Here is a 25830-nt window from a genome sequence, read left to right as displayed (position 1 = left end):
TTGTTTCTTATATTGAATCATCAGTTTATTCATCTTCACTCCGTTTTTGCATTTTAAATAGTATGAACTACATTTGAATTGTACAATCTAGTTAATAATTAACGTTTAGCCCATAATAGTACACAATGATGCGCATGTATTTGCTTATTATTATGCTTCTACTTCTGCTTGGTTTTTGAGTTTTGCGGGGATATTCTTTTATAAATTTGTATTTCTATTTGCCTATCAACATTTACATTCACTAATATTTGAATTTAATGTATTACATTTAATTGTTTTCAACGTGTACGATCTACATATGGGTGTTGGCATATTTATGTAACAAAGGTCAATCTTTTATAAGCCGAGCTGATCTGATGTGTGCTAACTAATCGGAGAATCCATTACGTATATCATTGCGAATCTTAAGCATAATTTTTACACAAGTTTATTCTTCTTTAAGGGTTTTCTTTGCTCTTTATAGAAAAAATATACAGTTACAATTAGGTTTTCAATTAAATACATTAATTAAGCATAAATTATTACATAATTGTGCTAACTTCCTTTGCTTTCGGTTTCTTTGCCATTTTCGCATTTCTGTTTACCTCGATAGCTGGTTAACGAATATTTTTTTCCATTTATTTATCAAACATTTAGTTTACGTTTTACGCTTGTTTGTTTTTTGCATTTGTATTATCAGTAGTAGTATTATTATTTGTGGGTTTCATTACGTCAATGTTATTAAAATTAATATGTACAAAGATGAACTTAATAACTAAACCGTGTTTTCAATTCAATTCAAATTTCCCTTCGTTAGGTGGACAAAGTTGTTTTTGCACTGCCACAGAGAATTTCACTAATTGTAGCATCTAATTATTGGTGATTAATTGGTATTATTTGTATGCTTCGTTTCTATGTCTAATGCATAACTATATGTTTGTAGTTATATACCTATGTATATGTATTGTATGTATATTAGATTAGAAGCGACCAGATTTATCCTGAAACGAGAGAACAAGAAAAGTTTAGTAAGTTTATAATTGAATGAATTATATATGTAGGGGCATCCCCATATCGAGCCAATCAGCCCCACATCAACACTTTATAAAAGGACAATCAGCCTATGCCGCCAATGACCAAGACAGCCTCCCTCCCAAGTGGCTAATTTATTCAGAGATTTTTTCGGGGTCTAATAGCTTCTGACACTTGACAGAGATATTCATAAGTTGGGGTGATGGGAGGCAGATAGAGCACTCGACACTTTCCCCTGCCTCTGAGCTGGCAATTTTTATGCAAATTTCCACAGAGGACAAACTACAAACGGCCAGAATTATGCCATAAAAACGACGGCGCTAAACATTTAAAATAAGATTTCAGCCTCAGCCCCAATAAATTCGCTTTTGCTGAAAACATAAAAATCAAAGCTCCTCGCTTATCGCTGACAATTTTATTAGTTACAGCTTTAAATTATATTGTGTATGTAGATCACGCGCAGTTTTTATGGCCTGCAATTGAATTTTATGCGCACCCGGCTCGAAGGACCAGAATCCGGGGGGACGGGAGTGTGAAGCCTACTTATGAGCGCTTTATGGCCGCCACTCCTCGGAGGCATTACATTTTTGTGTGGGTCTGTTGGCTGAGCGAGTGTAAGACTGTGTGCGATGGGGGCATGTGATTAGATGCCACCCGTCACCCCGAAGCATATTTGCAGTGCCTTTCGCGGACGGATTGGCAGGACAAGAAGCCACCAGGTGTCCTTGTCGTCTTTGCCCTCTTCCGGGTCCTGCCATTCCATTCCTTCCGGCTGCCTTGCAGTTTATTACAAAACGCGTTGCCTGTTTGCTTTATAACTTACAGAGAAACCAAATTGGATCACTCTAAATTTTATTTGTGGTTTTAGACATTAAAAAAAATGTATCTATTAAAATACTAATATTTATAGTTATCTTAATATATCAATCAATATATTTAAAAATTTTATGTAATTGGGTAGCTCAGTGGAAGGAGTATTTTAAATCTGCATTAAAAAAGATTTATTTTCAAACAAACTGTATACAATTTGTAGCTAATTTGAATATCTCAATAATAAAAATTTTACAATATTAAAAAAAGATACACTATTAAACAAATGGGAAAGAGGTTTAAAGGTCTAAAGCATTGACTAGTACGTATTTGTTTTTGATATCTCAGTACCGAACATTTCTTGAAAATTCGTACATAAATAAATTCTTGGAGTTAAGTTTCTGTGTAGGGCAAGGTGCGTGTGTGAGTAGAAGCTCCTGTCACGTCATTATCCTTTGTCCATGCAACAAGTGTTTAAACCGCTCGCAGAGCTTTATTTGTTTGAACGTGCGTGCCAGTGTGTGCGAGAGAGGGTCCTTAAGGACCTTAAGCAGCTTGTACACAAGCCGTTTTCAGTTTTCCCTTGTTTCCCGGCAATTGTTTTCCCCGCTCTCTGGCCGGGTTGAAAAGCCATGGCAAGCGACCTCCGCATCGTGTTGAGTTAAGTGAGTGTAAATGCGGTTTGTTGCCACAAGGACCTTTTCGAACAGGTCCTTCTGCGGGCGTATATGTGTGTGTCTAACCTCGCTTATCATTGTGGCCGCCGTTGGCAGCTTAAATGTTATTAAATTGCTGACAATTTGTATGATGAAGCCGCGAGGAGCGCATTCGTTTCCCCATGCTGACAAATTGATTTCCCGCTGCCGCCAGGATAATGAAATTTTCATTTGAATGCCGCTGCCGCTGCCGACGCCAGGATACTGGGGCCGAATTTCAATCTGCCTTTTTCCAGCACTTGGACAATTAGTTCTGACACTTTGGTTCGGCCAAACCTGTCCAAAGTTTGTCAAACAATCTGCGGGGATTAGCTCCCGCCGGACAAATCCTGTCGCTAATTCAATTTATTCAAACTCCACTTTTGTGCGGCCCCCGCAGGGAATTTATTAATGATGATTAAAATTTAATCAAATGTGAGCCGGAAAAAAGTTTGCGCTCTCTGAATAATTCAGCGAGTTGCGGACAAGTTTCAACACCTAAGCGAAAGTTGTGGTCCTGTGACGGGGAGGTCCTGTGGCGGTTGGCCCTCGAATCTGGTTGCCAGGCATCTGCGAGCCATAGGCCGCGTCAACGAAGCCGTACATTTTTTCCCATTTTTCTGCTCCTTTTGCTTTTTTTTTTGGTTCCTTCTTTTTGTCAACTAATAAATTGCCTGAAAATGCCTTTGTGTTTCACGCGCGGTTTCACCAGGGCAACCAACCTGCACCCCCCTGTTAAATATGCACTCAAAAAAATATTATATCTAAAATATACTTATTTTTTGGAAAAATAATAGGTCTTACGATAATTTAAAAAATTTGTAGTAACTACAAAGAAGGTTAAGCAAATATTATATTATTTTCGTATGTAAGAAATCTATGACATAGAGTATTGGTTTTAATTTAAATATTTGAGGAAAATAATTATTTCACTAAAGTACAATTTTAAAAACTCATAAAGCATTTTAATAGTGCTCCTAATAAAAATACGAAAGGAAAACACATTTTTGATTTCTGATTTCTTTTTTAGAATCCCTAATTCTTAGAGTGTTTATACGGAACTGAGGCTTGGGAGCATGCCCCACGGTGGCACAACCATCTGCAGCCATAATTTGAGTGTGACTTTATTATGTGTCAAGTCAGTCAATCTGCGGACGATGATGTGATTTCGCCCCCTCTCCCTTGAATTCCCCGTCTCATTTTACAACATTTCAGCGTTTTACAGTCAACCTCCTGGGCAGATGTTGCGGCAACTTATTGAGTGGCATGTGTCCCTTGGTTAATAAGGGAACCGGGCCCTGTTTAAAGTTACAACATTTTATATAATATTCTTGATTAAATATGCAATATATGCCTGCAGGGGGAAACGCGCCCTTGCAGGCAACTTTAAGAAATTAGCATAATAAGAAAAGAATTTCTAGCTGCTGTCAGTCGGGTGAATTATGAAAAGTGAAAGAAATGGAAATCCGCTGCTGAAGCTGATGCAATTCAAATTATTCACTCAAATGAAGCGGAGGCGGCGAAGAAAACCCCCGGCAAACACAAAAGTTTGCACTTGGCATAAATTTCGAAATCATTTCTTCGTTCTTTTTTCTTTTTTTGTCGCCTCCCTCTCAGTTGGCAATCTTATTTTATTAGCACGTCATGCGATTGGCGCCAAACTTGACAAAGTTACAACTTGGTCCTCTCGCAACTTGGTCCTTCTTTCTTTGCCAATGGTATTTCTTTTTTCTGGTCGCTTTGCTGTTTTCTAATTGTTGGCTTACAGCAAAACTTAGTGTGGAATTCAATTTGTGTGTGGGTACGCGCAGGACAAAGGTTTGTCCCCCATCACTTGCCACAGGACCTTTTTTTCTCGATGAAGTTTGGCACAAAGCAAAAATGCGCGGTGACAGTCGCCAGTCGTGACATTGAAATAAAAAAGAAGGAAGTCGGAGGAATGTTAAGTGGAATCGCAAACTTCTGGATCAGCACTGGAGTAATTGAGATACTAGCTAAAGTATCTTCGAACGTGGAACATTTCAAACATTTTAAGAGATTAAAAAATTTGAAAAACTAAAATGTGAACAAGTTTCATAGATCAATTCTGATTTAAAAAATATAAATAAAAAAAATTATATCTAAGAAAAAAAGCAATAATAATGTTTTGAAACAATTCAATTACGAAATGTACAAATTTTAAATGTTTAGATATAAACCTATTTTAGAGAATGGTACAGATTTGCCCATAAGATATATTAAAAATGTGACTAAGATAAACGCTTTTATTATTTATTTACTATTAAGAATGATCCACTATTTAAATGTTTAAAAGAGCTTATTATAGTAGTTCGTTACTAACTACTTTGAAATGCAATGTCCAGTTAAAATTGTTTTATTTTTTAAAACGTAATTGAGTTTCAAATCTGTTTTTGAAACACTGTCGAATTTCAATCTTAAAACTCTGCCATTAAACAAGCTCACCCACCTGAAATGCCAACGGCCAAGTCAGCGTAATTTTTCAATATTAGCAGCGTTTAACACGCTTGATTTGAGCCGCACCCCCGTGCCACCCATCGCCCACCTCCTCCACGTGGCCCGCAGGTGAGCCGAGAAATCGACGGTCTCCGGAGTTGGGTCAGATATCAGTGGCATGCATAAGTCACCCTAAGGACGTAATTAATATTTCAGCATTTGCTTTCGGACGCTCTGGTCGTCCTGGCCCCAAAAAGGACGCAGAGCCAATCGGGGGAGTTGCCTTGACGAATTCGCGCCGCGGTTTGAGATGCCTTCGGGCTATTTTCCCTTGGCTTTGCCATGCTTGGCCGGCCAAATTAGCGCGGCAAACGGGAAAGGACACTCGGAAGCCGGGCACGAAACACCGGACCACACGTATCCTTCGTCCGGGGCCTGCCAAGGCAGCAAAGTGGCTCTTACATATTTTATGGCTTAGGTAAATTGACTTAATTTGCCATAATTTGAGTGAGCTCCGCGCGCGCCAACCTCTCACTTTAAAAGCGCTCAAATTGAAAAGGACTTAAAGCAATTCCTCTTCCGTCCTTACCATTTTGTTTGTTGCTCTCCTGACAATGTATTATGATAATTGAACGCGTGTAATTGCCCTCAAGTAGCAGCAGACACAAAAAAATCACATAATAAGTACAAGTTCCACGGCCAAGAAACAGAAATACACGAGGAGAATGTCCATAAAAGATTCATGGCTGGAAGTGAAATCAAGTGAAGACGATTTGTATATAAACAGGACACGAAATCGCAGTTAAAAAAAAGAGGGAAGGGAACGAAACTGAAAATCTCTTGAGGAATGGGGGAGTGGTTCCGGGCTGAGGCACTTTTTCACGTACTTTACATATTCATAAAATGTACGCCGTGAAACGATATTATTAACATAATTTATGCTGTCACATTGAATGGCTTTTAGGACTGATGATGTTAATTGAAAGCGACCAGCGCGGTAAGCAGTAAAAAGAGATGATTTTTAGCTCATATTGGGTGGTTTTGAGCTCTAAAGGAAACTAATATCGTACAAGAACTTGTATAAAGTTACCTAATTTAAGTTCCTTTAATTTGGTTTCTATTATTATCAAAACCACTATACCCCTACCGTAAAATCTGACATAAGAATTAGGGATTATTATATTTCGTACACCAACTCCTTGGGAACATTACATATTCTTCGTTACTCTTTACCATATATCTATCATATATCATTATCTTCCTTTTCGTTTTCAAACTCACTTTGTAAACTTTTTAGTGGCGGTCCAGCTGCGGCTCCTGCTACTGCTCACTGATCCTGCAGCTGCTGCGTAACCGATTACGACACCGATTACCCGCATCCGTTTCCGTTTCCGTAGTTTCCCATCCATCTGCGGCTGCTTACGACTCTTTACACTATGGTTCTTAGAATTAGCGTTTAAAGCGTTCCATTGGCGACACAAACAACACACACGCACACACAACGACGACTATCGACTACCGACTAAGGATCGGGTCAAAGACCACTGTCTAGTGGACCCAGGAGGGTGGCGAGGTCACCACACTGGGCTGCGAGTACTGCACCCGGGCATTCAGATTTGTGCTAGCCGTTTGTGTTGCCAACTCCAGGCTGCTGCTGCTGTTGTTGTTGTTGTTCAGCAGCAACTGTTGCTGGTGCTGCTGGTGTTGCTGTTGCTGCTGCAGTTGCTGCTGCTGTTGCTGCTGCTGTTGCTGCTGCTGCTGCTGCAGCTGGGCCTGCAGCTGGTTCAGACTGAGAGTGCTGCCGGAGTTGCTGCTAAGGTTGCTGAGGTTGCTGATGTTGCTGATGTTCAGGGCCGCGCTGCTGCTGTTGACCAAGTTCGTGTTGACGGTGGCCAGCGGGATGTTGATGTCCAGCAGACCGCCATAGCTCATCTCGTGCTGCAGCAGCTGTTGGAATAGATAGGTATTACTATGCCGATCAATTTGAGAATTTCTATAAAATATATTTCTACGATTTATTGGAAAATATTCTTAACTATATCTATTTTAGTATAGATATTAGTTATCCTTTCCCTAAACAACTTACCTGTTCGACATCGCACTCCAGATTCTCCACGGGAATGGAATCCAGATTAAATTCGTCTATCGGCTGCGCCTCGTTCAGCACCTCCAGGCATTGTCCTATCAAAGTAGAGGCGCAGTTATTAGCTAACATATCGCACCGAGATGGGTGGAGTTTCAGACGGCAGACGGTTAGAGGGAAGATAAGCAGGATAGAGGTATAGATAAGAAGTGAGGAGCCACTCGATCGGCATTGCTTACCTTCCAGGCTGGCGGACAGCTGTTGCTGCCGCTGCTGCTGCTGTTGCACCAACAAGACGGAGGTGTCCGCCGGCCCATCGAGCACCACGTTGCTGTACGTGTTCAGGGAGTCCGAGGAGGGCTCGCTGTTTGGGTAGGCGGGCGACATTGTGGTGGTTACTGAGTTCGGCGAGAGGCCCTGCAAATAAATTAGCAAACAAAATATAAAAATAATATATTTAATTTATATTTTTTATAATTAATAAATACCCTCAATCACAAATCAATTTTCACTACTTAATGAAACCTATTGAACATATAAGTTCATTCAATATATGTTTCTAAACTGCTAAAATATTTTAATCTGATTAAAGAATATAAGTAATGGAAAAAAAACGCACTTTCCTTATGGAAATATACCAAATTACAATATTCCAAATCATTATCTGATCTATGATTTATGGCTTTCCAAAATGAGTCTACTTATGGGTTATTGATTTCATGGCACCCCTTTATTTATAAGTTCGAGTAAAAAGTGCTGGGTGTATTCTATAATATTAATATTGTATTGTAAAATAATTAAAATCGTTTAAGAATGAGCCTTTTCCTTTATAAATATATTCTTAATTGTATTTATATATTTTTCTTTTTTTCATTGATTTTTTTTAATTCTTTAATTTTAGCATTTTTCTATTTTTCCTCATTTATCTGATTCTAAGATACATTCCATAAAGATTAAATATACCGTTTGTAAAACTTGATAAAATATTTAGATTTTTAGTGTTTGAGAGTACTAATCCCATTAGACTTTAGTTGGTATAAGAAGAAATGATCATGGTCCCTGATTTTTTTTGGAACTACTTTAATCATATATAAATCCATTATTATAAGATCTATTCTGGGAATACTATTCCATTATATCCATTATATTTGCAAATTAAAATACTATATTCATTGCTTTTCCACGACTATTTTTCGAAATTCCTCAGTTAAGGATCCATTATTATAAGATCTCTCCAGGATCCACCATCCCATCATACTTACATCTCTTGCGTTGTGCAGGCAGCTGCAGTTGAGGGAGCGGTGCAGCAGGCACTGCGACTGCGGCTGCAGCGTGTTGTAGCCGGTGGGGGCGGGGCCGTTGAGGGCGTAGGGCGACTGCTGCTGCGCCTGCTGGTGCTGCGGCGGCTGGTAGGGCGGGGGCGGGGGCTGCGAGGGGAGGCCCGAGGCGGCGCTGAACCTGCTCCAGCCGTACGATCGTTGGGTGGCAAGAACGAGAAGAGAAGGTGACTTTATAGATCTGTTGCTCAAGCACTGACACTCCAAATCATCGAACATGCAAAGCTCAAGCTAGTTAGGTTTTTCACTTTGGTTTTTTAGCATGCAAGAAATAATATTAAACAACATAATGGCTTGGACTTGTTGGTGGGGGTGTGACATATATAAACTGAGGTTAACAGCCATCGAGAACTGACCCTTGCTGCTGCTGCTGGGTGCACAGCGTCAGCTCGTCCGCTATGGAACCCGTCAGCTCCTCGAGGGCCTGGGCGTGGGCCTGCGTCATCGTTGTGTTCTGGTAGTCGACGGGGAATCCCCAGTCGGGCTCGAGATCCTGCGCCGGAATGGGACTCAGGCGTCCGCAGGAACTGGCATTGGATGAGGCGCGCTGCCGGAAGTCGGGGGACAACTGGAAGCCACCGCCACTTCATCATCGCGGGTACAAATAAATAAGAAGAAAACAAGTTGGAAACCAATAAATAAAAATCGAATAAAATAACTTATATAAATAAAATAACCAAAGAACTATGGTAAGGGACAAACTTATACGTAGACAAGACTATAGTGTCGGGACAAGTGAAATGAGCCTATAACTCTATAAACAGGACAATCAATCAATCACAAGTGAAGCTGAAGCGTTGATGGCTAAAAAATCTCTAATAAATTACTTAAAAACATGCTCTATAAGCACTAGCTTGAATATCGTAAATATGACTTAAGGAAAGCTAAAGCCTTAAGAACTACAAAAAAAAATAACATGCTTAGGTTTTCTATGCTTACATTTTAAGAATAATGGTTAAATCTAAAATCTAAGAGATATTTATAGAACTGCAGAAAGCAGCTCAGGTAGTCAAAACGAAGTAATTATAAGATTGTTTTGATCTTCTGCTTCCCTTATCAGAGCTTTCCTTTTTTTTAATAAACTTTTTAGTTTTATGAAAATATTTTTTTTTATTTAAAATGTTACTAAAAAAAGTGTGCGCTAAGGTAAAATATCTATCTAACTAGTAAGTTAAGTACTCTAAAATAAGAAACTATACAAAGCTCATTGCAGTTGATAGTTACCTGTGGAGCGGACTCTCGGGGAAGTGGTCGAGCCCCTCGCTGACGCTGCTGCTGGGCGAGGGCGTGGCATCGTTGAGGCCCACAACGCCCGCCTGACGCAGTGCCTCCACCCGCTTCTTGGCCCTCCCACGGCGCTTCTCGTACCGCGACGTCTCCATGGAGGCGGCACGACGACGGACCGACTTGCCGGGCTTGGCCTCCGGGTTCAGCATCCACCAGGAGGACTTGCCGGTGCCCTCGTTCTGAACCCTCATAAAGCGGTTGTGCAGCGACAGATTGTGACGTATGGAGTTCTGTAACGAGATGGAGTCGCATTTAGAAAAGTATTCTCCTTTTTTTTTGAGAATAAAATAAAAGAATTGCAAAATTTGCAAATCCCCATTGCGCTGATGTAACGATTTGTAAGCAATTGCTTGGTTGGTTGGGGCAAAACTGCGTTTCCTTTCGCCGGCTTGTGCCATTCAATTGTCTGTCGACATTTTTATGGCTCGCAGAACCAGAACGAAGGCACTCACATATCTATAGGTTAGTATATTCTCCACTCTCTAATTGGAAGATGTCTTCACTAGACCTCGTCGCCTGTCGCCGTCGTCCTCGCTGTCAATTCATATTTTCCAACAATTGTCATAAATAACCGCGTGTAAGCAGCGTAATGACAGCGAATCGACGGCGTCTACACACAGCCCCATTCCCAATACCCAATCCCCATCAAATAAGTCCCAATCCTGTCTAGGTGAAAAAAGGAGAACAGAGCCACGACAATTACATGTCATCGGGTGCAGGAAAAAATGCGAAATGCCAGAAACAAATAGAATCAAACACGTTTAGTGTGGATTTGTCATCAGCTAGGTTATTCCTTTTTTTGGGGAAGGTATTGGTAGCAGAAAAAGAAAATCAGGATTGTTAGGATTGGCAGTCGGGCTAAATGGAGCATTACAAACTAAACTAACTGTAAAAGGCAACTTGCCGCAGATTCCACCCACCTAAAACTCACAAACACCAGGAGAAAGTTATATATATTATTAGATACTCCACAAAACATAAGAATTAATATTTTTTAAATAAAATATGACTTCTAGAAATTAAAAAATAAATATTTAACCCTATATAGAAATATTTATAAAATTTTTTTTATCAAGTTCGCATGCCTTCTTATTTTACTTTTTAAGTATCAATTCAGTTAATAATATAATTGCTAAGGTGGTTTAAGAACCAATTACTTTACTGATGACGACAGTTTAATATAATATATACTAGAAGAGACATCGACCTATATTGTATTGGTTATTTTGTGTAAAATACATTTAATATATATTTTCTAATTTTTCTTTGTGGAGCCACCCCGCGCATACCCTGAAAAGACACCGAAAAGCGATTGCGACGCGTCGCGACTTCAGGCGGCACATTGGCGCCATTTATCACCGTTGCCAGGACATGTGAGTGGGTGGCGTGGAATTAGGGGGCGGAAGGGGTGGTTCTGGGGTCTGTCAGACGCCCGCCTGACGACGAAACCTGTTCGCAGACAGGAGCAACAGCCCCCGACCCCACGTGGCTTCTAATACTTTTCTGGCTTTGCTTTACTATTTTCGCATTTTTCCTTTCCTCCTTTTTGGGAAAACTTTTACTTGGCGTCAGTGGAAGCTGGCTCTGTTGCGTCTGCCGTCCAGATAGTCCTGTAATGACATTTTCGGTTTGGCCCCCACATCTAATTTCACCCCCTTCGCATAAAGTTATCATATTTATTTAAATGTTTAAGTGCGCTGTCGGCGTCTGAGGCGGTTTTCGCATTTCCCGCTCCAATTTGGGGATTTTCAAACATTTTCTTTTCCTTGGCAAACGTTCTGATTATGCTAATGGCCAGATTGCGGAATTATCCAACCAGTTTCCGCCCAGGAACAGGATGTCATCGGTTGCGTGGGTGGGTGAGTAATGAGAAATTATTTTCGCTATGGAAAGCGAAGTATTTATTTGCAATAAATGGCAGAGGGTTAAATGGAAGGTGGGAAAAGGTCATCTAATCACCAGAAATAGCAGATAAATATATGTTTTGATATAAGCTTAAAAATTGTCCATTAAATCCCTTAGTTTATGCTGAGTAAACTTACTTTAAAGCATCGCGAAATCTTAAAGAAAAATCCAAAGAGGGTGTGTCTCAGGCCTACTCGCTCAAGGCCATTAAATCAAGGCGGAATGCAAACAAATGGCATTCATAATTTATGGCACACACTTCATTGAATATTCATAAACTTAAATCTCGGCCAGAGAAAAAAGCCCACAGAACGCGAGAGCATTGAGAACGTTCACAATTCATCTAACTAATTGGGCCTATTAAATCGAGAGAGATATATGCGCGATTCGGCGACAGCGGCCACATGCCGACCAGATACACGGTCCACAGAGTGGTTACCAAGGAGCTGCATTATGTACTAGGGAAATATGGCATGCACTCAAAAAAAATCTATAACAAAACCGAAAATATTAAAAAATAATCAATTTGTATGCTTAAAATTAGGAAGGACATTTTTTCTTTTAAAAATACTACCACACTTTGTTGATTTGTTTCACTACATTTTTTCTCCGTGCATATGAACTTATATGTGGGTCACCTCATCGCCTCGCTCCACAATTCGCATCCATGGCAAACGCAGAAAAAGCAATCGGAAAAACTGGGCTTCCATTGAGTTCACTTGGAGCGCTAAATGAGCAAAATCCAGAAATGAAATGGAAATTTCATACATTTCGTAGTCAAGGATATGGGTATCCTTATTGTGTACAATTAATGTGCATCGAGCGTGAATCACAAGGAACTACACCAGAACCGAGTTGCTAGGAACTCACTAGTGACCCAAAATCGATGGGTGGAAAATTCTTAGTTAAAGTTTTCCGTTGACCAATTACAATTATTACAGCAAAACTTCTATTTATGGGTGTGGAATCTAGGGCCCTGATTCATTTCTTTATAATTTATTTGAGTAATTGGGCAGGGGGAGATAGGCAGGGGAGCACTAAAATATATTAAATCTGCCAGCTCGTTTCATATGAGCATTCCCGCTTTTCCTCTGCGGTGACTTCAGGCTTTATCAGTGTCTTGGTTCTTGGCCTTCCCTGCAACCCCTCGCCGACCCCACGATACGCTGTCATCTCGTATCAAATATGCATATTTCATTGGGCCATTTGAGCGGCTGGTGAAGAAGCGAAATCGCGACATGTGGCGCTAACTGGGTCATCTTCAGTATTCCCCAGCAATAGGGATTCCAGAATTATGGTAACTAGAAGGTGAAATAGCTCAAAATATAAGTTTCAAATATTGAGAATTTTTAAAACACATTTTTTTTTTTAATTGCTAGACCTATTAAATGGAAAACAAGCTTTAAATGTGATCTGAAAGCTCTTTATATCATTAAGTTATCAATAAACTCCATTTCTTAAATGCTTATATATTTATGATAACTTTTCTGGTACATTTCAAACCTAACTGGCTAACTTAGCATTGAATATGACCGGCGACCTATTTATGTCCCTAACTCATCATTTAATCTCTATTTTTTGGTTATATTGCAACTCGAAAAAGGCCACTTTGCACACCGCAACTCAAATGCGGCTAAAGGAACAACCAACAAATCAAACAAAATACGAAAAAAGAGCTAGATCTATATCGGCTTTTGGTAAACGGTTAGTCCCCAGAAAAAGGGGGAGGGGCGTTGGGCGTAGAACTCGCGCCCCAATGCCAAACAGCTGCAGCGATTCTCACACACAAATCAAATGAACCCACAGCACTCAATGGACACAGCACACACAGAGGCATAGGAAAAAAGATTATTCGCATTTAGATGTGAAATTGAGATATAAATTTTTGAAACGACACTCTCTCTAGGCGAACGTTCAGTTCAGTTCGGTTCCCTGCAAAACGGGTTGCCGCCTCACCACCCCCCATTCATTCGGCTAATTGCCGCCGACCAGGTTGGGCAGTTAAAATTTAATACCGAAAAAAAACAAGGAAAAAAGCAGTCAGCACGATAAATGGTTTAGAGTGTCAACGTCAAGATACCCTCAAATAAAAAATAAAACCAAAACTGAATTAATTCTTTGATTAATTTACCAGTTCCAAGAACTCAATGCACTCACATGAATGACTGCGTTACCTAATAAAAATGCTAAAAGCCAAATTACCGCGGAAACCATTTCGATTTTATCGACTGGCAAAGGTGTTGATCTGTAACAATCAATCTGAGTGGGCAGAAAAATGCAGTAAATCCGGTGAATCAAGTCAGCATTACATTCGAAATGATCCAGTGGATCAATCAGAGACGTCATACACTTTTTTGCCATATACCCTTGAACTCTCCAGCAACCGCGTATAAAAAATCATCTTTATACAGACCAGTAAGTTTGGTTTCAGACCTTTTCGCTGCCTTAACTGTTTGAGCAAAACATTTTGTTCGACTCGGCCCGGGCGATTTGTAAACACTTTCGTTCAGAGTGGGCCAAAGACTAAACAAATCGGGCGGAGAGAATTTATGATGATGGGGATCTGGTCGGGGCTCGGGTCTCAGGAGTGTCTGCAATCTGTGTACCCAAGACTAATTAATTGTTTAAACAATTTCAGCTTGCCAAGATGGCAGCAGACCGATACTCGACAATTGTTTACCCCGAAAGATCATTGACAGTTGCCATTAAATGGCAGGCGATTTAGAAATCCATTTGGAAACGTATCACGATCGCCGTATTGATTGGATTCAGAGTGATTTCTGGCGCGTGTGCAGCAAATTTAAGTGTGGCCAGGCGCTGGGCAATTATCGGAATCGATGGGGCCTAATGGCAACCGTAATTGATTAGATAATGACCCAGTAATGACCTAGACCAAGTTCTGAATCCCGCTCAGTCGGTGGGATATGAAAAGTAGACCACTGTTACGACCATCAATCAAAGGAAATCTTAAATTCGAATCAACTGACACTCATAGTCTTATATAAGCTGAACTTACTAAATAGTTGTGGGAAAAAGTAAAAACTGGCTCCACTGTTCAGTTGACCCCTGTGAAGCCCATCTAAATCAATATTTAAACAACTTCTTTATCAAAAACACATTTGCAAGGCAGCAAACAAGCAGGAAGAATTTCAAACTCTGCCAAACTAAATAAAAGAGCCATAGACATGGGCCCTAGCAACCGACACAGCCCCATGCCATGCCCCCCGTACTTTGCAAGTATTGTAAAGATATGTGAACACATAAAACAGGCGGCATTATCATCGCAATGATGATGTGATGATATGATAGGGAATGACCAAAGTTTTCTCTTTCTACAACTCAGTTTCGTCTGTTTCGATTTCGTTTTTGGGCCCTAGTTCTTGTCTCTTTTTTTGGCAAACTTTTATGAATGCCCCTGGTTGGGGATGATATAGGAAAAGATTCTGCGACAAAGCCGCCAAAGACGATTAATCGCAGGACACGTTGGCGCCTGCGTGCCAAACGGAAACGGAAATCAAATGACAAAAAATATATACACGAGACTTTCCTGTGGCGGTTCGATTGAATTTCACGTGAGCCACTTTAAGCTGAAAATCCTGGTGCAGAAAGACTCACTTCAAAGGAGCCAAGTCCTTGGCGAGTGCTGTCTGTCTGCCGAAGAAGAGCGTTTTATAAGCAGACCATAAGTGTCGCGTTTTATTCGCAACGACAAAGAATACCAAAGAAATGAATTTGGCCAAGGAATATCTTTGCACAGACTGACTAAGAAATACTCTTAGCTAAATATACATTTTCAAAATATTAATAAAAACCGTATAATACTTTAAAGAATGTTGAAACATGTCATATAAATAATAAATCAATAAGGGCTTCATCTAATAGTTTTAGAACTCGAATATATTTAGTACTTATAAGCTAACCTTACCCTTTCAGTTTGAGCTGGAATAAAAACACCCTCCCTTATTCAATAGAGTAGTTTGAAGTACCAGCCATTGATCCCTAACCGAAGCTAGAAACCAACAAAAGACCAACACAAACTTAAGCAATTGCACTCCGCCAACGAAATCGGGCCAAATGATGTGCAATTTCTATACTTCCATATCTGTGTATCCATGCATCCACGAGTTTGGTTACTTTGCGCGGGCGAGGACATTGCCCCAAAAAGTATGCAACGAAAATTGGAGCCAAGTTCATAAATGTGTTTGTCTGCTGCTGGCCATTTCGAGGCAAAGTTTATGAAGCTCAGAGTGAGACTCATTAAGTCCGGCAAAAAAAGAGGACACATGAAGAGGATACCAGCCTCGTGGCTGGTTGATAATACTTAGAGTTCCTGATTGATTATGTGTGCGGATTTCGGGGCAGGCAGGGCTTAAAGAGCCGCGCAACAAATTAAATAACGATTTCCATTGACCGTCGCTTTAAGGGGATTCCGCCTTGACCCAAGGAAGCGGCAAACAATTTGCACCAAACTTTATTTACGATCTAGTGTGGCCGCCCCATTAGTTTGCCTCCTTCCTTCCGATTCCCCGCCCCCATTTTGGCCATTAACTGGACATGAATGGTCTGCCCCAGCCCAAAATCGAGTGATAAATGTGGGCGGAACTTCAGCAAGTGGTCTTTGAGCGACAATCAATGGGATTCGAGTTGTCATCGTGGGTTCCTTGGCCTTAGCCTGCAGTCTTCGAAGGCAAAAAGTTTTAAAGTAGGAGAAAATGTTATGATTTTATTATCATCATGATGGCTAAATTCTAGATATTTCCTATAATAAAGAGAGGCAGCAAAGTTGTAAGATCCTTTGTCCTTATTATTTTATTGTATTTCTAAACAATCTCCTTCCTCTTAAAACAATAAAAACAGCACCAAAAGTTATAAAGACTTTTGGTTATTAAAATAATTTTACTATCATCATTTATTTTATCTGAATTGATTTCCAGGGCAAAATAAAGTTGTTCAGCTATTATGGAATATTTTAACCCTATGATAATCTATTTACTCCCATTACAAACGACCTAAAACTTTTATGGTCAATTAAACAAAACTGCATTGAAAATAGTCTTCCAATTATTTGATTAATATTTATATCATCATTTATTTCATCTCAGTTATTTTCCAGGGCATTGCAAACTCAATCATCATCAGTAGCACGCTCTTAGATCTATTTTTTGCCGTCTTTTGTCTTACTTTTATCGTCTTTGGTCATTCAAAAAGAAACAAAGTGTGGAGCGGGCCAACCTCATCGGTTCGGTTGACTTTATGGCTTATTTCTTATGATTATTGCATATTTATTGAGGCCCAGAGACTGGACTCTGGCGACGAGTGGCGTTTGTATATTTTTTGCGGAGCCCGGCCCCACATGAGATAATTTCTCAATAAATAATTTGCAATATTTTTTCATTCGATTTTTTGTTTGTCTTTGAAAGGGAACCAGTTTGATTTGCGCTGCCTTGATTGGCTTGCAGTATTGGTTCTTTCTCGATTATTATAAATGTGTTGACCAGTAATAATAGAAAGCGGGCAAACAAAGAGGTTCATTAAAATGACAAGCTTTGATATTTATACGCCGAAAGCAGTATTAATATAAATTGTATATTCTCGAAAGTCATAATTTGTGTGGAGCGCAGCAGAAACCAGAAAGTGTGGCATAAAATGTTTGTATACTCCTGCCACGAGACCATAAAGTTTTCGATGGAAGGAGGTGTTTTTTTTTTATTTTATAGGCCCGAGGATCAGAGTGTGCTACATAGATCCCAGGGCCAGACACTTTGCAATGCCAGACTTTGTCTGCGGCCATGCCCGACTGGCTGCCACTTGCATTCCGACTGGTTCGTGCTCGACTCGTAAAATTCTAGGCAAAAAGCATAAAATTCCTCCATAGAGATACATTTTTGCATGTGGGCTGTGCGGCGATGTGAGTATCTCGAATTTTACAACCCGGAGGCGAATTTGTTGTGGCGGTGTTAATTAGTACAACAACTGCCGGCGCGGCGCAGTAAAAACGCTCGGCAAATTGCACACTAACCTCACACAACCGAAAGCCGAGTGCGCACTGTGAGTGCAGCATAATTAATAGCTCCGCAATTACGATCTAGACAGACCAGACCTATACGGTACACACGTGATTGTCTGATGATTTGCGAGCGTTTTTACGACGAGGTCATGTTTTAGGACCTCATATCTCAGGAACTTTGTGGGCAATATCGGAAATATTCGGTATGCCCTGAGATAAATCACCGAAGGTGACAGAGATCGTCACCGCAGTAACGAGTTAATAAATAAATGTAAACAATGTTTTTCTGAGGTGAGGTAGTGCTTAGAAAGTAATAGTTTGTATGGTCGCATATTAATCATTCCACATGGGGAAGATCTTAAATTAGAAACAGTACTTTTGGAGCCCATAAAAAACAAGTAGTGCAATTTAAGGCTATTTATAAGCCAGGAATGTTATGAAACATTAAGTGGTCTCAATTAAATATTAGAAATTATTATTGCGCAGTAAGCCAGCCTGTTATTCAAGAACAAATTCTCCACTTCGTATTATACGATAGCGAATAATTTTTACGATGCCCCCTGATCCATTAAGATGTTATATAAATGTCATTAAATCGAGAAATATATATAAGGTAATAAACTCAATGATTCAATAGGAATAAACGTTTTACGCGTTAGAATGCTGAGTAATGGGTACCAACGGCTAGAAGGGTTTATAAAGCTGTAGGTTCGAGCCCCCTTGCTCATACACATGATTTTTTTAGAGAACAAACTATGGTGACGAAAGGCGAGGGCGCGGCTGCTTCCGTGTCGCCTCCGTCGCTATCAGCGGGGTAAAAAATACAAAAAACACTGAGAAAAAGGGGGCGTGTTCTGGCCGGCAAGGCAAATTAGTACTACGCAGTTGCCGGTGCGCTATGTGTACTATATAGTACAGTAAGTGGGGCCACACCGCCCGAGAGTTGCATGCAAATAATAGAAATAAATACGCCGAATAGCTCGGCATGGTCTGCTGCGAGCAAGGTTAATGCTTATTTATAAACGAATATTATGTGCTCGGCAATCTTAGAGTGCTGATCTCGTTCTTTTGCTTTTCCCCGTTTGGCGCTCTCAACTCAACGCAACGCAGTGGCATTTGGTTTTTGGCTGAATTCGATTATTTCCAGTATTTGCACGTTTCATTTCAACGCCCCTGCCAAATCAAATTAAAATAATCATTGAAACAAGACGAAGAAAAAGCACTTATATCGCCGTGTTATTGTTTTGATTTTACACTCACTGCACTTTACACCAAATAAAATGCGCCGCGAAAAAACAAAATAAAACACAAGCGCGCCAACAATGCGTATACTTAATGCGAGACTAAACAAGCGTGAATAGCTTAGAGAAAATATGGAAAAATAAGTAAAACTAGGGGGAGACTATATAGCTCAGAGCACAGAAAAGTTAGGAGGGGGATGCAAGAGTGCCCCGCTGTCAAGTGTCAAATAGATTACGCAAGATGTGCCTTTGCCATCGTTAGTTTTCCCAGTTGATTGCATATTTATATTGTTTCTGGCTGTTTGAAGAGCTTGCACTGGTCAATCGAGTGACAGGGTGAGTAATGCGCATTTCGCCAACCGACTTTGGGTTCTTCTACTTTCTGGCGTTCATCGCTGGCAAGGCCATTGTCTTGATAAGGCCCCATTGATAAGGCCAAAGTTAACAAAGGTTACCCAGAGTGCTGGACAAACTGCACTCACACTATGTGCATTGTTGAGAAATTACACAATATGCAGGCGCTAACTTTCAGATTACAGGCCATCGAGCTAAATCGGGAACTTTCCACCGCAGAAGGTCGCCTGAGTCTAGATAAAGATTAAATGGAATCCATAAAGAACTGTATCTTTGAAATAAATTTAATTCTTTCAGTAGAGATTAGTAGCGTGCTTTTCCGAGGAAAAAATACCTCACGCCTTCCCCAATAAAATCAGGAAATGTATTCTCGCCCATCGTAAATAGTGGGATGCCACCTAAGAAGGCCCCATAAATTACAGAAATTTCCAAACATAATTGCCAAAGCGCGACGCGTTTGGGGCAAGTGAAAGCCACGAAATTGCTGGGGCCAAAAAATATTTATAACACGCTGCGGTTCGCTGCCAATTAAAAGAGGCAAATATAAAAAGAATAAAAATAACATTTCGGGCAGGCAAAAATAAATTGATAAAAGGAGCAACAGAAAGAAATACTTGGCAGCGGTTCAATGGCCAAAACGCCAAAGACACGAGGATGAGTTCTCGATGATGAAGACACGAGCCACCGATCCCCCATCGCCGAGTGACAACCACCACGTCCAACCACCGGAGCAAGAAGCCTTTGCAGTGCAGCCGTCGAGTGGCAAATTTAAAATTCCACAAATGTCATTTGAGTGTTTCGCTCGTTTCGTTCTTTATTATTATGACGACTATTCGAAGAGGAAGCTCTGTGGCAGAAAAAAAGGGGAAACGAACCGTGAGGACTGGGCGAAAAGGAAGCAAGTGTCAGGTAGAACGCGGCAACGTGTTGCATAAATTAGCGAATGCCATAAAACTTCATAAAGGAATGCACAGCACTGGGAACTCTTCCTTTCAATAGGGGAACCGGAAAATCTAATAATAAGTTAAGTCCACATTTGTGTGGGAGATTATTAAAGCAAATATGCAAGGGAAATATTAACTAGATATATTTTAGTATTGCAAGTAAAGAAGAAAGACCAATTTAACAACTGTGTTGAAATGGATTAATTAGTTTTACAGTAATGGAACTAATTTTAAAGGAAAACATTTTTAAGGAAGCCGTTTTTTAAGGAACTCATTCATAAAAAAACATTTTATGGAACCTATTCTTAAGGAACCCATTTTTAAGGAACCCATTCTTAAGGAACCCATTATTAAGGAACCCATTCTTAAGGAACCCATTCTTAAGGAACCCATTCTTAAGGAACCCATTCTTAAGGAACCCATTCCTAAGGAACCCATTCTTAAGGAACCCATTCTTAAGGAACCCATTCTTAAGGAACCCATTCTTAAGGAACCCATTCCTAATGAACCCATTCTTAAGGAACCCATTCTTAAGGAACCCATTCTTAGGGAACCTATTCTTACAGAACTCATTCTTAGGGAACCCATTTTTAGTACTAGCTCCTTTGTTATTCACCATTATTCTCCTTATAAACTGCATTGATTGCAGTTTTGTTTACGTTTTTTACTTAATTCCTAGAAGTACTTTCCAGGCTCAAACAACATTTTCTGCGACGCGCGAAATTTCTTTATCACGGTGATTGTTATTTCCAGTCGTAATCACTAAAAACCCAAAGCAGTGGCCAATCTCAAAGCGACTACTTCCGTGAAACCGGCAAAATCTAAAAAGCAACGACCATCAACAACAATTATAAACAACACCATTAATATACAAATAATGCCAATATTAGTTCACAGCCCCGAGGAAAAATGTACTCAAAACAAAAACAAACTGAAATTCGCTGGAAGCGCGCTGTCTGCGCAAAATAAAGTTTCGGGTATCAAGTGGAAGAACCGTCTTCGATTTCTTCGTAGCCAGCGCAGCGCATTCTTCAGCTGCCGTTGGACTTTTATCACAGCGAGGTGCTAAAAAACCAACAAAAATCGACGGGTGCCTTTTGCATTGAAGTATCAGCGAAAATGATAATGAAAACAATCACGTGAATGACGCACTGCATTAACCGAGAAATATGAGTGGATCGAGTGATTTATGGGGTGGATCACGTATACGCAGACGATCTCGAAGCGAAGTGGAGTTCTGGGAAGAGCTATCAGTGAAATTCCATCCCCTATGACTTACTTTCCTATGAGTCTAGCCTAAATCTGCCTAAATAATTTCACAAGTGCTTGTGTTGTTTGCTACCCCCGAAAAAATGAAGCCCCAATGAGGTAAATGTCAATGAACTTCGGCGATTATTGATAACTTGCAAAAAAAAAGCGGTATACTATAAATACACAAAACCCTCGATTACTGGCTATGTAAGCAAATGTTATCAGTACGAAAAAATAAGAACAATAAATAACTGACTTGAAAAAAGAGGGGAACATAGAGCCACGTTCAATTAAAAAATTCTAAATCAAATAAAAAAGGTGTTAACTTGATCCCCCTGGGATAGCTTATATAAGCCCAAATGGACTTCCTGGAAACCCTATGAAAATACCTAAGCCCATTGAAACCGCAGAAAATTGAAAAAAGCGGTTTTGGGGAGGAGGATGAAAGGGGAACCGGTATCTGAACATGAATGAAAACCAAGCATGATTTACGCATGTACCCGAGCATGTGATTGTGCACGCGTCTATTTATTTACGTATGCTGGGATGTAAACAAAACGAAAAACGATCCGAAGATAAAAGCGCATTAATTGCAAAAACTCTGCAAAAATAAAAAGGGGAAATTCAGCAGAGACCAGGAGAAATGTGATGCCAGCAGCACTACAAACACTTCACACACTAACCAATGAGTTAAAGACAAAAAGCAATGCAAATGGCTAAGAAAAAAAACGTTGAATGACTGACGATTGCATAATAATAGCGAAAGACGACAGCAAAATATGAAAGCCAAACACAAGCTCCACTTTATCTTCACTCTCGCTCCATTTCGACTGACTTGGCCATGAACTTGACCGTTTGCCCGGCGAAATGTGAATGAAATTGTTATTTGAAAGCCAGCAAGCAATGTGGGAAAAAGTTGAGAGTTCTCAAAAATATAAACATAAACAACACGAAAAGATTGTGGAGTTTGGGGATCGGACAATGCGATTAAGCTTAGAGTGAAAGTCCTTTAAAGTTTTGCTTGAAAAATGCAATAAAGGTTTCTTCAATTAAACATTTTATTATTATTTTTATTATTCCTCTTATGCCCTGTATTAACCTCAGTAATGGAATTTTTGTTAATGGAATTTTTCATATTTCAAGCCTATTTTCATTTCCTGTTATTCATAAAATGTTGTTTTGATAAGTCTTAAATAAATGGGCCTTTTCATAGTATGTTGATAAAATTGCAAAATCAAAAAATAAATCTTTTGCAACATAGTTTTATACAGTTTCTAAGAAAAATTCAAGTCCGTACCACATTTCATTTGAACTATAAGAGGTCTTGAGAAGATGATCTCTAAGATTAATCCCGAAATGATAGTGTATGATATCAACACTGTTTAGACCCAAACTCACCTTCCAGCCGGCACTGCTATTTGAGTCGCCCTTGTCCTTGAAGTATGGCACATTCTGGACCATCCACTCGTAAATCTGGCTCAGAGTCAGTCGTTTGTCGGTGGCCGATCCAATGGCATGCGTGATGAGATCCGCATAGGATAGATTTCCCCATGCATTGCGACGCGATGAGTTTTTCTTGGCTGCATTCGCATTCTGTATAGCCTGCTGTGAGTCTGTTTTAGGGGATATTAGGAAAAATTAAATATTAATTTAATAGGGGAAGGATTTACATTCTATTTACTATTCAATCGATCTTAAATAAACTGCATTTAATTTTGTAGAGATCATGTAAACGAAGAGATTTGAGTATTTAAAATTTAGAAAATAATAAAGAAATAATATGGATATAGAGTTTTTAGTAACAAGCTAGCAATAATTGCGGTTTCTACGTCTAACGCAGACTTTAGCTTGATTATCCCTCTACTTTGTATGGGCTCTCTATAAAAACTTTGTGTTCAAGATATCTGTGGGTGAGAACCTACCTCCTGGGGCCAACTGCTGATTGCTGGCCTTTGTGCTGTCCAGCTCGTCGGCGGGCTCCACGAAGTTCTCGGGGCGCGGACAGGGCCATGTGTTGGAGCGGGCTCGGGTCTGGGGCTCGAAGCCCACGTCCAGGGGCAGGTCGCCGCCCAGCTGGTCCATGGCCAGGCCGTTGTCTGTGTGGGTCAGCGTGGGCCAGTCCTGCGCGAAGCCGTCCATCATGGGGTAGAGTAGGTCGTTGTGCAGTTGCAGCTTTGCGGCTCTCAAGCTCTCCTCGCCAGCCCAAAAAGAATCGAAGCCGAGTGGTGAGCCTCGTGATCAGTTGTCACCTAAGGAAACATAGAAAAATCCTTTTAGTTATTGAGTTTACATATACATAAATATATATTTTTAAATATGTCAAAAACTTTCTTTAAAAACCGCAGGTTATAATATATACATATTAAAATTTTCCTACTCCAATATATTTGATATTGATATTACGTTTTATTAGAATAAGTGTTCTATATATATATATCTAAATTTTATATAAGATTTCTAAATACCATTTTACTAAAAAATATGTATATAATATAAAATATATTCTATAAATCAGCTTAAGAGATCTGAGTTCATTTAGCACAGCATAGAGCACAAAAGATACAGCTGCAATATGTATTTTTTGAAAAATAATAACCTTGAGATGAAATTACTTTAGAATTTTGCTTAAATTGTGTCAAGTCACCTCATCTCTCAGTCAAGCATTTCGTTCAAAATTACATTTTGATTGTTTTCGTGCTTGACAATGAGAAAAAACGATTGCCGAATGATCTTGGATCGTTCAACTAATAGACAATCGATTTTACAATTTACGATGCATATTTAAGGGGAGAGTCTATCACTTTCCTTCAAAAAATAAAAAAAATATTCTTGATGTTCAATTAGCTAAGGATTTCCGGTTTAAAAGCCGTTTTATTAAAACGTTGGTAAAGTTATTCAGTTATTCCCAGTTGTTATAATAATTTGATTGTGCTTGATTTATTGCAAACGTTTTTATAGTTTTCAAGTTCACAAGTTCTTGGCAAGAAGTGCTCACACTACAAGCGATAGCATTTATAATTTTATATAATGTTTGGAATTTTTCGTTGTTTTTTTTTTCCATGGAAATCTAAAAAAGCTCTTAGATGAAAGTAAGAGAGCGTTATCAGCAGAGTCAAGGAACAGAGCGAGAGCCGAGACAGAGCACTGGCGAGGCGATAATGTATGTAGGTTATGATCTTGTTCAAAAGCCTCCATACATTTTCCTTGCATTCCAGTGCTCCAGATTCTCGTTATTGTTGCTTAGGCATGGAAATCAATTAGCTTTAATAGAATCTATAAATGCCGTTATGACTAAATTTAGCACACAGATTGAATATGATTTTCAATTAGCGCGGCGGCAACGAAAGTTAATATTTGTTACCAAAGCGCGGTTTTATATTATGAAAAAGTGTCTTGAATCCGGGGTAAATCCCTCTCTTCTCTCATTTCTTTAATCTGTTTGAATATGAAGGTCTATTGACTCCGTCTGGAATCAGGGAACTGATAGGTCATTGAAGCCAAACGAGCATAGCATTAACTTTAATGCAATTAAAGCCATTTGATTATTTGACTAATCAACTCAGATCTTAATTTATTTAGCAAAAAAAAATTAAAATAGCTGTTTGAACTAAAAATTTAACCCATGTCAAATGTTAATTGCTCATAATTCTTAGAAATATTATTACCTGATAATAGCAAAAGTCTGATGCAATTTTAAACTTAAAATAAGCAGACAAATGTTTTTAGAAACCTTATCAACACTTCTGATAAATTTTTATAAATTTATACATTTTCTACAAAAGAGCGAAAAAGCTCACTCTTCCTCTCTTCATCTTGAAATTGTAAACAAATTAAAAAGTGTGCGTAGCGCGTAGCTGAATTAAAATTCATCTCACAAATACGCAGAAACACAGCGAGTATCTGTGTGAGTGGATCGTACGAGGCATTTTATTCAGCTTTTAATACAACTTTTATTTTTTCCGTTGGCCAAAGAGAAAATGAAAGGCTGAGAGAGTGAGAAAAAGGGGAAAGGCGGAGAACTCAACATCGCCAGCGAAGAACTACCTTGAGAACACGGAAGTTCATTCATTCGCTACCTAACCATTTGCCTACCTGAGAGCGTTCCGAGATTCCGAACATCACCTCATTATTCGTTCTAGGAAATTTTCAAAAACAGCTCATATGTTCTGCTGTTTTTATGTATTCAAATAACGAAATTATTTAGATAAGGTCGCGCGTCGTCGCTTGTCATTGCATAATATCTTCCCGGCGAAAGGTTTATGGCCGCAAATAATGGCAATTGCGAATGCGAACGAGTCGCACTCAAGTGCCCCCAGTGGAAAAGAAAAGAAAAAACCCCAGGCGGCAAAACAACTAACCGAAACATTCCAACCTGACCTAAGCCACTGGCAACAACAAAATCAAAGCAAATATAATGAGGTTGTCAAAAAAGATACCCAGAAATACACTCA

At 39.6% G+C, this 25830-nt stretch overlaps 1 protein-coding gene across 7 annotated transcripts in view; it reads right to left on the bottom strand.

Moving 5' to 3' along the window:
• The window catches only part of LOC108031578 (forkhead box protein O), a 34234-nt gene continuing 8404 nt past the window's right edge, over positions 1 to 25830 (bottom strand). For 6 of the 7 annotated variants that reach the window (XM_044091048.2, XM_044091051.2, XM_017105141.3 and 3 more), the window contains exons 3-11: positions 23302 to 23628; positions 22778 to 22992; positions 9615 to 9907; positions 8747 to 8974; positions 8316 to 8511; positions 7293 to 7470; positions 7057 to 7178; positions 6252 to 6917; positions 1 to 980 (exon numbers count right to left, since the gene is read on the bottom strand). In XM_044091048.2, the coding sequence (XP_043946983.1) occupies positions 6519 to 6917; positions 7057 to 7178; positions 7293 to 7470; positions 8316 to 8511; positions 8747 to 8974; positions 9615 to 9907; positions 22778 to 22992; positions 23302 to 23521 (1851 nt within the window). In that variant the 5' untranslated portion in view covers positions 23522 to 23628 and the 3' untranslated portion in view covers positions 1 to 980; positions 6252 to 6518. The remainder of the gene's footprint in view (positions 981 to 6251; positions 6918 to 7056; positions 7179 to 7292; positions 7471 to 8315; positions 8512 to 8746; positions 8975 to 9614; positions 9908 to 22777; positions 22993 to 23301; positions 23629 to 25830) is intronic. The other variant, XM_017105142.3, reaches the window with a different exon arrangement.

This window comes from Drosophila biarmipes, chromosome 3R (genome assembly GCF_025231255.1).
Source record: "Drosophila biarmipes strain raj3 chromosome 3R, RU_DBia_V1.1, whole genome shotgun sequence".
In the NCBI taxonomy this organism is placed as follows: domain Eukaryota; kingdom Metazoa; phylum Arthropoda; class Insecta; order Diptera; family Drosophilidae; genus Drosophila; species Drosophila biarmipes.
This window is presented reverse-complemented; position numbering and strand designations above follow the sequence as displayed.